The sequence below is a fragment of the Canis lupus genome, chromosome 10 (assembly GCF_003254725.2).
Source record: "Canis lupus dingo isolate Sandy chromosome 10, ASM325472v2, whole genome shotgun sequence".
Lineage (NCBI taxonomy): Eukaryota > Metazoa > Chordata > Mammalia > Carnivora > Canidae > Canis > Canis lupus.
The window spans coordinates 57414246-57426651 of NC_064252.1; the positions used below are offsets into that span (position 1 = coordinate 57414246).

The window sequence follows — 12406 nt, forward strand, 5'->3', positions numbered from 1 at the left end:
AAAAAAAAAAAAAATTTGTAAGTTTGACTTTGTAAAATTTTGAATAAAATATCAGAATATGAATTTAAAAAACAAACTTGTGTTCTCTTCCCTTAGCTAGACATGTGAAGTAATCAAATGTATCCTGATTCCCATTTTTCTCTCCAGATCTGGGCTTCATATTTAATTTAAAACACACCATCTTATCCCGCATATGCCCTTATATGAAAAAAATCCACCTAATATCAACATTCAGACCCAAAATATAAGGAGACTAGATGTCCATTAAAATTTTATTGAGATGAAAATTTTAAGGTCTAAAAGACTACTTGAAGCCAAACTCTTTTTAACAAAGTTATTTTATTTCATTTCCAGTTTAACAAATAAAACAAATTACAAAGGACCACAACAGGAATCTAAGTACTTAGTTACACAAATTACAGGACTTCATTTATCCTTTTCTCCTTAGCAGAACAAAGGACATTTCATATAGAAATAAATGTCCGTAACTATTTTAAAGGGAAAGTGCAAAAGTACAAAATACAAGAATAAATCTGGGATTGTTACCTTTCTATTATCTGCACATAACTGCTCAAATCGAGGCGTTCAGATTACAGTGATAAAGGTTTTAATTATGCTCTACACTTTTGAATCTAAAAATACTTCACACAGGACTCGCACAATAAATTAACGGACACAAGTTTACAATCTGCTCTGGTGTCCTAACTTGTTTAGGTTGTAAAGTAGCCTGGGAGGAATCCAGACTACAGATATGCTCGTGCGTGCATGTATCGTGGCAACGGTCTGCAATAACCGCAGGAAAAGGTGTCTTTTGGTTTTCCCCAGCACCTGTCCACTAGGGCAAACTCACGGGCTCGTGAGTAAAAATGGGTTTAAAACAATTTTTTTTAAAAGCCACCCAGAAAGTATAGTTTCACTGAGTTTTTTGAAACAGATGTATAATAGATAAGAAAACAAAAATAAAGGGAGGGGGAGGGTCAGCTCCCTAGAACGAGGAGAGAACTACTCCGTCTCTCATTACTTCCTCCCCTCTCACTCTCCCCTCTTCAGAGGCGAGACTGGAGAGGAAGGGGTCAAATCCTGAATAGGGACAGGAGGCGGGGGAACAGAATCAACGTCTGACTGAGGGAAAACCCGGACAAAGTAGTTTGTTTTTACCGTACAGAAGTGCAGGCACAAAACCACTGCGCTGTCCCAGATGTGGTAGGAACAGTACCCGGCCCGGGGCCTAAACCACCGGGGCGATGCCCAAACCGGAGGCACCGACTGTCCCCTATCCTATGTTCCAATAGCCTTACCGTCGGACTCAGCCCGAACCAGCAGCGACATCCCCTTGAGCTCCTCCACATAAGTGGAGGAGACATGCCCGGTGCCTCGGTCGTCCCACTGACGGTCTTCGTTGAGGGTATAGACCTTCACTCGCCGCCGCGTATCCGACATGGTGGCTGCCGTCCCCGCCGCCCCAGCCGCCGCCTCCTCGCTCACCTCGTCCGCGCCCCTCACTCTTGAGAGACGGTTGCGGCGGTGGCGGCGGCGGCGGCGGCGGCGGCTCCGGAGAGGCCCGAGTTCACCATGGCTCCCAAGGTTCAGTCGCGGGAAGGGGCAACAAGAGTCACCGAGACCTCTCCGCCCGGAGTCCCGGTTACCTCTCACTTCGCCCCCGCACACACCCACCCTCCCCTCCCTTTGCCCCCCAGAGCTCGCTCGCCCGCCGCCGCCGCCGCCGCCGCCGCGGTAACTACTACAGATCCGCCATCTTGTAACCCGATTCTCTCTGCCTTTCTCTTCCTCCTCCAAGCAGGCTCGCACGGGCTGTCCTAGCAGGGGCTACGGCGGCCGACGAGCCCAACGCGCGGCACTTCTGCTTTCCGCACGCGCCTCCCGAGCCGGCAGTCCTCGGTGTTCTCGCGAGGCGGGGTACTGGCCCTAAGTGGGAGGGTCTAAGTGCGACTTCCTCTTCTCTCGGTCCCGCCTGCTGGCGCGGGATCTCGGACGGGTGGTCGGTTCTCGCGAGTTCCTTTCCCCTCTGCTGCCGCGAGACTCTTCCTAGCCGGCGGCGAGAGCGGAGCCTCGGATCTTTCCTTGGGCGGTTGCCGGCTGCGCCTGGGGTGTGACGAGCCGTGGGATCCAGCTGTGAGGAAAAAGTAAAGCATACCTGGGAGGTACGCATGGGACTAACCCTGAGCAGAAAGGAAGGAAATGTGCTCGCACTGCTTAAGGGAAGCTAAACCTGTCAGCCTGTGGGAGAAAAATAATTTGACTTTTTTTCTGTGAACATGTAAGAACTCTGAGCCCTTGAAGCACGGGGACCCGAAGCCCACTAAAGCTGGCTGCGGAGCCTCGTAGAGTCAGCATCTCCTCAGGAAGTGTCCTGTCGATCTCCAGGCGAGCGTGACGCGGTACAGAAGTGTGTTGACAAGTTCCTATTTCCCGCCAAAGCCCATCACTCACTGTTGGGCATCTGGTAGCTGGCCATTGAAAAGCCTGCTTTCCACCTCACGGAAGTGCTGTGCTCTTCCCGTGTTTGTAACTCGGAAGATAAGTCTCCAGAGACTCTTAGGGAAGCAGAGGGGACCTGCCTTCCTAACACATCTAAGAGCATCGTTCTTGATACTTTTGAGTTGCTCTTGCGAACGTTTCTTGCGTTCTCTCTCGGGATGTCTGCGCTGAATTAGCGAAGGGGGAATTCCCTGGGTGTTCACGTCATCAGACAGCACTCTAATTGTCAAACCTCGCCCGGTGCGTGCCATTCGTGCCGGGCAGTCCAGTCCCGGTTCGCTCTTGATAGGCTCCTTTTACTCGCGTTTAAAGACTTTCTCAGCCGCTTCTGTCGTCAGTGCTTTACCGGCAACCCATTAGTCTGAAAGGTGAAAAGCAGAAGCGCTGCACACGTTGACCGTGCAGCGCATCTTGGGGGTTGTAGTCTTATCAGTGGTTTTGTCAAAACGTGCTTTTGTTTTGACCAGATCTTATCTGTGGACACTTTGGGCGCTGCGCTAAACACGTGAAACGTCTTACACAGAACAGGCGCCTGATAAAAAACAAATTATAATTTCAAAATCTGGATACATCGCCATGTGTTTTTTAAATCTAAAGAGGACCTCAGAAAATGTACTTAAGTAGTTAGATGTAATAATAGAGCCCATTACTAGCTGTGATTGATGTGGACAAAATGCATTTGAGCCCATATTTGAGAAAATAACATTTCTGTCTTGGGTCAGAGAAAACTTAACAGATTAAGTTTTGAACTAGATGTTAGAGGATCCCTAAGTAGGAGTTTGCACTTTGGCTTGGGAAGCCATTCAAGGCTGAGGGGACAGGGTGAACAAAGTCATAGAATATGTTACTGGCCTAAAAGAACTTACACGATAGCTAGCTAGCTAGCTATGTATATATTAAAGGATTAAAGACTATACAGAAATCACTTTATATGTGTTGAGGTTAATGTCCTACAAATAGAACTAACTGGACAAAACTGTGAAATAAGCGTTATTTCCTGCATTTACTCATTCCAGTATTTGTTGACCATAAACTAGGTGTTAGATACTATAGGGTGAATAAATAGGAAAAGTCCCTCTTCTCATGGAGCTTGCACTATAGTATATAGGAAGACAATAAACTAATACACGCCAGATACTGATAAATATTAATACCAGAAAAATAAGGGTAGCAAAAGGTTAGTGAGCTTGGGAAAGGCAGTGGTGTTATTGAGGAAGGCCTCTGAGGGAGGCAGTCAGCCATGCATTTCCCCAAAGGGAAGAGAGCATGAGGAAACAGAAAAGCAAATACAATGCCATGAGACTACAGTGGGAGGGATAATAAGGAAACCAGTATCTTTAAACCTAAATAATGGAATACTATACATATTGTTGTACAGATGTACCCTAGTTTATTTAAACCGTCTCCTAAAAAATGAGTGGGAAATACCAGAAAGGGAGACAGAACATGAGAGACTCATAACTCTGGGAAACGAACTAGGGGGGGGTGGAAGGGGAGGTGGACGGGGTGTGGGGGTGACTGGGTGCCGGGCACTGAGGTGGGCACTTGACGGGATGAGCACTGGGTGTTATTATATATGTTGGCAAATTGAACACCAATAAAAAAATAAATTTATAAAAATAAAAAAATAAAAAAATAAACCACCTCCTATTTATATATGTGTCATTTCCAGTAGTTTCCTACCTCAAACAATTTACCAAAATTATTTCATGTGTTACAATATACTTGATGTTGAATTCCTAGAGTAGGGATTTTCAACGTTAGCATTACTAACATTTTGGGCTGGATAATTCTTTGTTGTGAGAGGTTGTTCTGTGCATTACAGGATGTTTAGCAGCATCCCTTATGTTTACCCACTAGATGCCAGTAGAAATGCATCCTCTCTTCCAGCTGTGACAGCCCAAATAATCTGCCATCATTGCCAGTGTTCCTGGAAGAAGACATGTTACATTTTTTAATTCTTGAGGGTTTAAAAAAATGTTAATCTCTATAGGGTAAACTTGGTTGTCCATTTCACTAACGCCCTTGAAATGTCAAACTTTCTGTTTTCACCCTTCCCATTCTGTTAGATGTTTTTATGAAAGTTTTTAAGTTTTTAATTTAATTTTTTCCCTTAAGGTGATTAAATCTTCTCCATTACAATAATCCATCAAAACTGATAACCTGTATCTTCTTAGCCACATTCCTATTTCTTTTCCCTTTTACAACCAGACTATTTAGTGTTCAAGTTGTTTATACTCCCTTCATTTCTTCACCTCCCACTTATTCCTCAATTGAACCCATTTGGGTTTCCATCACCACCCCTTGCTCTCATCATAGAGCTCTTTATAAACTAACTTAAGATATCTACATTAATAATGCTATGGATATTTTCAACCTGTTTTACTTGATCTAAGTTAAAATTGGCACTTTATTGTCTGAATGTTGTTCCTTCCCAGTCATATTATGGCAACTCTTGCTTTATTCTTCAGATGTTGCCACAGTTAATCACTTTCATAAGGGACTCTTCTGACTCTCCTGACCAGATAATAGTATCTCCTTGAAATGTTACAAGTACCAAAACACTCAATTCAAAGTGGTTTAAATGATAAGAGAATTTATTGGCTCATAAGAAGGAAAATCTAGAGATAAAGGGGAACCTCACGTAGGATTGACTCAACAGTATCAGTGAGAACTCGATTTCCTTCTGCCTTTCAATTCTGTATTTTGCTCTCCAATTCATACTGAGGCTGGCTCCTCTTGGTTTTTTGTTTTGTTTTGCTTTTAAAGATTTTTACTTATTTATTCATGAGAGACACAGAGAAAGAGGCAGAGACATGGAGGGAGAGGCAAGCTCCGCGTGGGAGCCAGATGTGGGACTTGATCCCAGGACCCTGGGATCACGACTTGAGCCAAAGGTGGACACTCAACCACTGAGCTACCCAGCCATCCCATCGCTGGCTCCTTTTGTATCTTAAGATAGTGGCCAAGAGCTCCTAAGTTTCCAGTTCTTAATTCGCAGCAAAAAAGCATTTTTTTTTTTCTTCACGTATTCCCAGTTGCATTGTGAACCTAAAGATCTGAGGTTTGGGGAATGTCAAGCACTGAATGGCTGAGGTAAATCAGGGGGCCTGTCACTGGAGCTTAGGGTTAATTCCACCCAAATCCATGGATATTATACCATAGGATATGGGTAAAACGGATGTAGGAAGACAACCAGAGTATCCACTTAATCTTTTGCTACACACAGCACCATGCATCCTTCCATTTAGCATTTGTCATCTTTATAGCTTTGGGTTTATTTCTATGATTTCTGATTATAACTGTCTCCACATCTAGATGACAAATTTCTGTGAGTTCAGAGAACTATGTTTTTTTCTCATCATTTTATCTCTAGGGCCTAGCAAGAGGGTATGGAATATAGCAAATACTCAATAACTGTTGAAAGATTGAAGTTTCATCTAGAAGTTTACTACTCAATTGGACATTCTCCCTAACCGGTAATTTAATAACTACCCTATCAAATCAACTGAGATGAAATTACATCTTTGAAAGCTCCAGATTGGTATCTCTATTTCTAAGTAATCAGGTGTTGACACACTACTGAGTATTTGTGAAACCAATCTGATATTAAATTGTTTTTGTATCTTCCGAGTTTCTGGTTTCTTGTAGAGTAAGGTTCTTTAGGATGGTATGCAAAGCTCTTCATGGTTTGGCCTCTACCCAAACCCTGGCTGTCTACTCTCAAGAGTGAGGCTATGGACTGTTCAGACTGATTTTCCCTGGGGGCGACTTTCTTTTTCAACCATAGCCCCTCCCATTCACCTTACCTAATGTTTTTATAAGTCTTTTCTCTGGGTAAGTGTATTTCCTCAGGTACCTCATACCCGGAGAGAGTAAAGGCAGAGGAAGAAGGCAAGAGGTCCATTTGGTTAGTATTTAAGCTTTCACTTAATCACTCCTTTTAACACTGCTGTCCCAGTCTCCCACTACTGTACCTAGTGTCTCCAAGTCTCTCTTATTTCATAAAATAAATGTTTCCTGAGGTGGCGGGGGCAAGTGTTCAAAGGGTTTATATATGCATGAGCGTGTGTGGAGGGAGGTGGTAGTTCTTTGGTTATGTGGGTTTGCGAAGGGGACAAAGGTATGTAGCCCCTCTTTGTATAGACTTTGACCCTGTCCTCAGATTCTCAGCCCTGATCCTGATTCGTTGTGGAGATAATTAGTTCTCTTCTTCTCTGATTACCTCTGTGACCATTTAGGTTGTAACTTCCTGTTACCTGCTAAGGTCCACTACTGCTTTACCAGCTGCTTGCCATGCAAATGACATTTGTTAAAATCTCATCTGCTGTTGTCTCTTTTGTTTGCCTTTTCGGCTCTGTACTTAAAAAAAAATTATATTCTGTGTGATTAATTTTTCATTTTTGACAAAGGTATTCTAACATGTTTTTATGTTTTTCTTTTTTTTTTTTTAATGTTTAGTTCTGTAGTCCCCTTGGAATTTTTTGTATATGTGAAGTAGGATGCCCATTTAAAGTTTCCTCCGGGGCAGCCCAGGTGGCTCAGCGGTTTAGTGCTGCCTTCAGTCCAGGGCATGATCCTGGAGACCTGGGATCGAGTCCCATGTCGGGCTTCCTGCATGGAGCCTGGTTCTCCCTCTGCCTGTGTCTCTACCTCTCTCTCTCTCTCTCTCTCTCTCTCTCTGTCTCTCATGAGTAAATAAAATCTTTAAAAAATAAATAAAATTTCTCCTCCAAACGGAGAGCCACTTGTCAATATCCATACATGTGTGTGGATTTGAGTCTGAACACTACTCTGTTTTGTTTTAGTTGGTCAACTGTACTGTGACAGTTTTAATTGCTATAGTTTATTATTTGTTTTGGTGTTTGCTTGATGTGGTGGCCATATCCGTGCACCATTTAGATTGCCTTCAAGAGCCCTAGTCTGGGGAACATACTTGACTGATAGCCAGTTGCCACCCTTTTGGATCCACCATTGCATTTGAGCTGAGACCATAAAGATCTCAAGCTGCTCCCAGCCAGTAACTGAGCTCAGCACAGGTACTATACTTGCCCTTTACTATGCAGGCAGAACTCCTTTAGCGGGCAACTTTGGCATGGGGAACTTCTTAGCAGGCTAGATGAGACTTTCTTGGAGCTACATTATAGTCTGAAGCTCTTTCCACCCAGTATTTCCTTACCTTCCCTCTTTTACAGAGGTCAAACTTGTGCTATGGTCTATAAGCTCTCCCTGTCAATTCCTGAGCCTATTTTATCCTTAACAAAGTGTTTCCTCCAGTATTTTTCTTGTCATATGTGTCTTTGAAGGCCAGAACTAACAGGTGATACGGGAGTGGTCTAAGAAATCAGGCAGTAAGATGGGGCTTGGGGAATAGTTTACTCAGTCTTTGGCACAAGGTAGCCACTTGACTACTGATTTGACCAGTAGTGACCTAGGAAGACATGCCATAAGAGGGAATGCTATGGTCTATGCAGTGATTCAGGCATTTGAAAAATATGGGGAAAACAATGCCTACAAAGATAGCAGAGCTGGCCAATTAAGTTGTACTACTGGCTTGCAGAGGGATATTGAGTTGAGGGCACTTAATACACAGTTAAAGCTAAGTTTGGGAGTTAGGAGACCTCTTTGGTCTTCACAAAAAGGCCCTTATTTTCTGCAGTGGAAGAACAGACATGGGATTTGTCAGAGTTACAGAGCTCTAAAGATATTTGAATGCTCAGCTTGTTGGTGAGGGGTGGGGTGGGGGTGGGGGTGGATTTGCTATGCAGTTAGTGTCCTGACTGGGTAATCTTGAAGCTTGAAGTATGGGATGGGGGTTACCGGTTCTGCAGATACCCCTGGACTCTCAGGGATTGCAGAAGTGGCTCATAATTCCTACAAGACATAACAACTCTCTCCCCTTGTAGAAAGACTTAGTTGTTCTCATATCTTATCCTAGCTGAGAGGCTATGGTAGTTATGGCTAAATCTCAGCATAATCCACCTAGGGACTGCTGGGCCTAGGGAGGAAAAAGATTATACACTGAAGGAACCGAAATAATAATCTAGCATATACTACACTAAGGAGCCAGAGAGGTACATTTGGGATTGGACTTTGAGTGTCCTTAATCAAGGGGGCTGGAGGTTAAGATTGGTAAAGATTTCATTGATTTGGGATACCTTTGGAACAGAAGACTTACTGCTAAGATAGCTCTTGGAAGTCTGGAAAAAGTAAGAGTGGAAATGAGCTTACACGATGGCAATTTATGACTCCTGGAGAAGATACCTATTTATTTTGGCATACCTGTATGGTTATTGCTCACATATTAGTTCTAACCAATTATTTTGTAACGTTGAAAGTGTTTTTTAGAAGATCACCTGCATGTTTTTGTTCTTCTCCTCAACCTCTTTTTAATCTTATTATGTTAGTTAGGACCTGAGAACACTGATGAGAGTAACAGTGGTGATTCTTATTTCTTTCCTGACTTTAATGGCAATGTCCCCAGTATTATATACAAGTTCTTAATTTCTGATAGATACCACTTACGGAGTTAAGGATATTTCCTAGTATTTTAAACTCTCTTGGGAATTATAAATGGCCTCTTCTGATCTGGTGATAATAGTTTTTCTCTTGTAATCTTTATAATGAATTATGTTCTTATTTCTTACCATCTTTGCATTCCCACAGATCTACTTGATCCTAATAGCTGTTGTCAATATTGTATTAAGACAGTTTATGAGAAGGAAGTTCAAGATGGCAACATATAAGGATCCTAAACTCACCTCCTCCCATGAACACAACAAATCTATAGCTACATATGAAACAATTCTCTCTGAAAAGAACCTGAAAGCTAGCTGAATGGCACCTCTATAACAAAGAATAAAAGGGCCACACTGAGATGGGTAGGAGAGGCATTAAATACATGGTCTTTCAAGAACCTCTCCCCCATCAGGCACAGAGACCAACCATTGGGAGGGATCTTGTAATACAGGGTTTTGTCCCCAAGGAATGAGGAGTTTGTGCTCCATACCAGGCACTCCAGCCCTTGGGAAATGCATCAGAGAGATGAGCCCCCAAAGCCCCTGGCCTTGAAAACTAACAGGACTTACAACCATAAAAGGCTTTAGGGAATGGAAAATCCACTCTTAAAGACCCATGCACAGACCTACTCATCCCAGGGCTCAAATAAAATAAAAAATGAAAGAGAAATTACAACTGACACTATAGAAATACAAAAGATCAGAACAGACCACTACAATTATATGCCAACAAACTGGACAATATGGAAGAAATGGAAAAATTCCTAGAAATGTACAATTTTCCAAGACTGAATCTTAAGGAAATAGAAAATCAGAATAAACTAGTTGCTCGCAAGGAGACTGAGTGAGTAATCAAAAACCTCCCAATAAACAAAAGTCTTAGTCAACAAATGGCTTTACTGGTGAATTCTACCAAACATTCAAAGATGTAATACTTATCCTTCTCAGACAAGAACATCCCAGAGAAGAAAATTACAGTCCAGGCCAATAACCCTGATGAATATAGATGCAAAAGTCCTCAATAAAATATTACCAAACCAAATTCAACAGTACATTAAAAGAATCATATACTGTGATCAAGGTTTATTTATTCCTGGGAGGCAAGTATGGTAAGCATCTGCAAATCAATCAATAGGATACATCACATTAATATTTGTATATAAAAATAAGCTATTGTGTACAAAGTACAAATGAGAGGCCAGGAAACTCCAAAGCAAAGTATATAGAGAGAACCACCTTTAGTTCATTATGATGCACAGGAAGTGTGACTTGGCTTCTGTAAAATAAATTCATGGCCCTGTGATAAATTCCCCTCCCCCCCCGCCTTTCCCCCTTCGCTTTAGCTTATGTTTGTTTCTGTCCCTTGATACCAAGATATATTCTCACTTTTCCATTTATACTGCCTACCACCCTGGTCTCTACTCCCATTAGCCTAGAATTTTATAAAAAGGCCTGTTGAACTTTAACATGATCTCATTGTCTACTTTTTTGCCAGTAATCAGGCATACTCTTACTGATTAAGTGCTTTGAAAATATCACCTTGCACTAGCCTTCTCTCGTATTTTAATAAAATTTGCTAATTCTAGGGAAGAAAAGGCAAAGGATTAAGGAGTAAAAGACTGTTAAATTGATTTATAAAATGAACAAGCTGCTCCATATTCTAAACCTACAATACCAAATGAATATGAAGTTGTCCGTGCCTTCATTTGGAATTCTCTTTCCAGAGTAGTTGCATATCTTCCTACATTTCATTGAGGTGTTTGCTCAAATGTTACCTGCTTAGGCCATTCTGGACCATTTTACCTAAATTAGTACCTTTTCTTGATCAATTTATCCATTTACTCAGTTGTTTTTCTTTAAAAAACCTACTACCACCTGACACGCTATATACTTCTTAACGGTTAGTTTACAGGACGCCTGGCTGGCTCAGTAGTTGAGCGACAGCCTTTCGGCTCAGGGCGTGATCCTGGAGTCCCGGGATCGAATCCCACATCAGGGTCCCTGCATGGAGCCTGCTTCTCCTCCCTCTGCCTATAACTCTGCCCTCTCTCTTGTGAATAAATCTTAAAAAAAAAAACAAAAAAAACTCGTTACTTTCCATCCACTAGAATGTGAGCAATGGAACTTGATGTTTTGTTTTGTTTACTGATGTATTTGTTTACTGATGTATAAGTGTTGAACTAATGAATATTATGCTTGGCAGAACTGAACTAAGAAAGATACTGATATTTATAGTATTATCTTTAGATCTAGAAGATGTTCGGTAAGAAAAGAAAAAATGTATAAAAACCATAATTGGGCAGCCCGGGTGGCTCAATGGTTTAGCGCAGCCTTCAGCTCAGGGTGTGACCCTGGAGACCCGGGATCGAGTCCCACATCGGGCTCCCTGCATGGAGCCTGCTTCTCCCTCTGCCCGTGTCTCTGCCTCTCTCTCTGGTCTCTCATGAATAAGTAAAAAATTTTTAAAAACCCAAAAAGCCATAATTTATGGACAGGGGAGTGTCAGTAACAAAATATGAAGAAAAAAGTCTTGTAAGTACCCACATTGCACTAACAGAGATGGGCACTTGAGTTTTAGTCATTTTAGTGTTTTTAGCATTTAATTGCACTTTTGGAAGTACTTCATGGAGAGCAGGAAAAACTACCAAGATGTGAATGAAGACAAAAATAAAAGTTTCAGATTTAAAGAATAAGATCTTGGTTTAAGTGGAAATGGAATCTTTTTGGTGGTTTGTGGACTTTATGTCACTTTGTGGAACCATGGTCTCTAGAATTTAAGAACTAGCCTCATTTTTCTCCTAGTAGTAACTGGGTCCCTTGGAAAAAGAATATAGTAAACTTGGGGTGCCTGGGTGGCTCAATTGGTTAAGCGTCTGCCTTCGGCTCAGGTCATGATCCCAAGGTCCTGGGATCCAGCCTACTAGCATGGGGCTCCCTGCTCCACAGGGAGCCTGCTTCTGCCTCTCCCTCTCCCTGACACACCCCCTGCTTGTGCGCTGTCAAATAAAATCTTTAAAAAAATAATAAAATGACATTAAATATAAACTATATGCTTTATACATTTGATTTTTCTCTAATAGTGACAAAAATCTTTAATTCTCACTTGCCTTCTGTTTAAAACATAAGTCCTGGGGTGCCCGGGTGGCTCAGTCGATTAAGTGTCCAACCCTTCATCTTGGAGTCATGAGTTCGAGCCCTGCACTGGGCTCTACACTGGGCATGGAGCCTACTTTAACATAAAAGTAGGCAAATACAGCTCTTGTACAGAGGTGAGCCATTAGAGGACTAAACTGTCACAATATACAAAGAAGAAAAAGAAGATAGGTAGGAACAGATCCATTGCAATAGCAAATGTGATCTATTTTTTCTAAGGTTTTAAGCGATTTCAG

At 42.1% G+C, this 12406-nt stretch overlaps 1 protein-coding gene and 1 long non-coding RNA gene across 4 annotated transcripts in view; one reads left to right on the forward strand and one right to left on the reverse strand.

The window, feature by feature from the left end:
* The window catches only part of PPP4R3B (protein phosphatase 4 regulatory subunit 3B), a 62881-nt gene extending 61097 nt beyond the window's left edge, over positions 1-1784 (reverse strand). For both annotated transcript variants that reach the window (XM_025467530.3, XM_025467521.3), the window contains exon 1: positions 1299-1784. In XM_025467530.3, the coding sequence (XP_025323315.1) occupies positions 1299-1440 (142 nt within the window). In that variant the 5' untranslated portion in view covers positions 1441-1784. The remainder of the gene's footprint in view (positions 1-1298) is intronic.
* A 176-nt stretch (positions 1785-1960) lies between these two features.
* Positions 1961-12406, forward strand: part of LOC112672477 (uncharacterized) — a 166073-nt gene continuing 155627 nt past the window's right edge. For both annotated transcript variants that reach the window (XR_003144298.3, XR_003144300.3), the window contains exon 1: positions 1961-2162. This is a non-coding gene — a long non-coding RNA (uncharacterized LOC112672477). The remainder of the gene's footprint in view (positions 2163-12406) is intronic.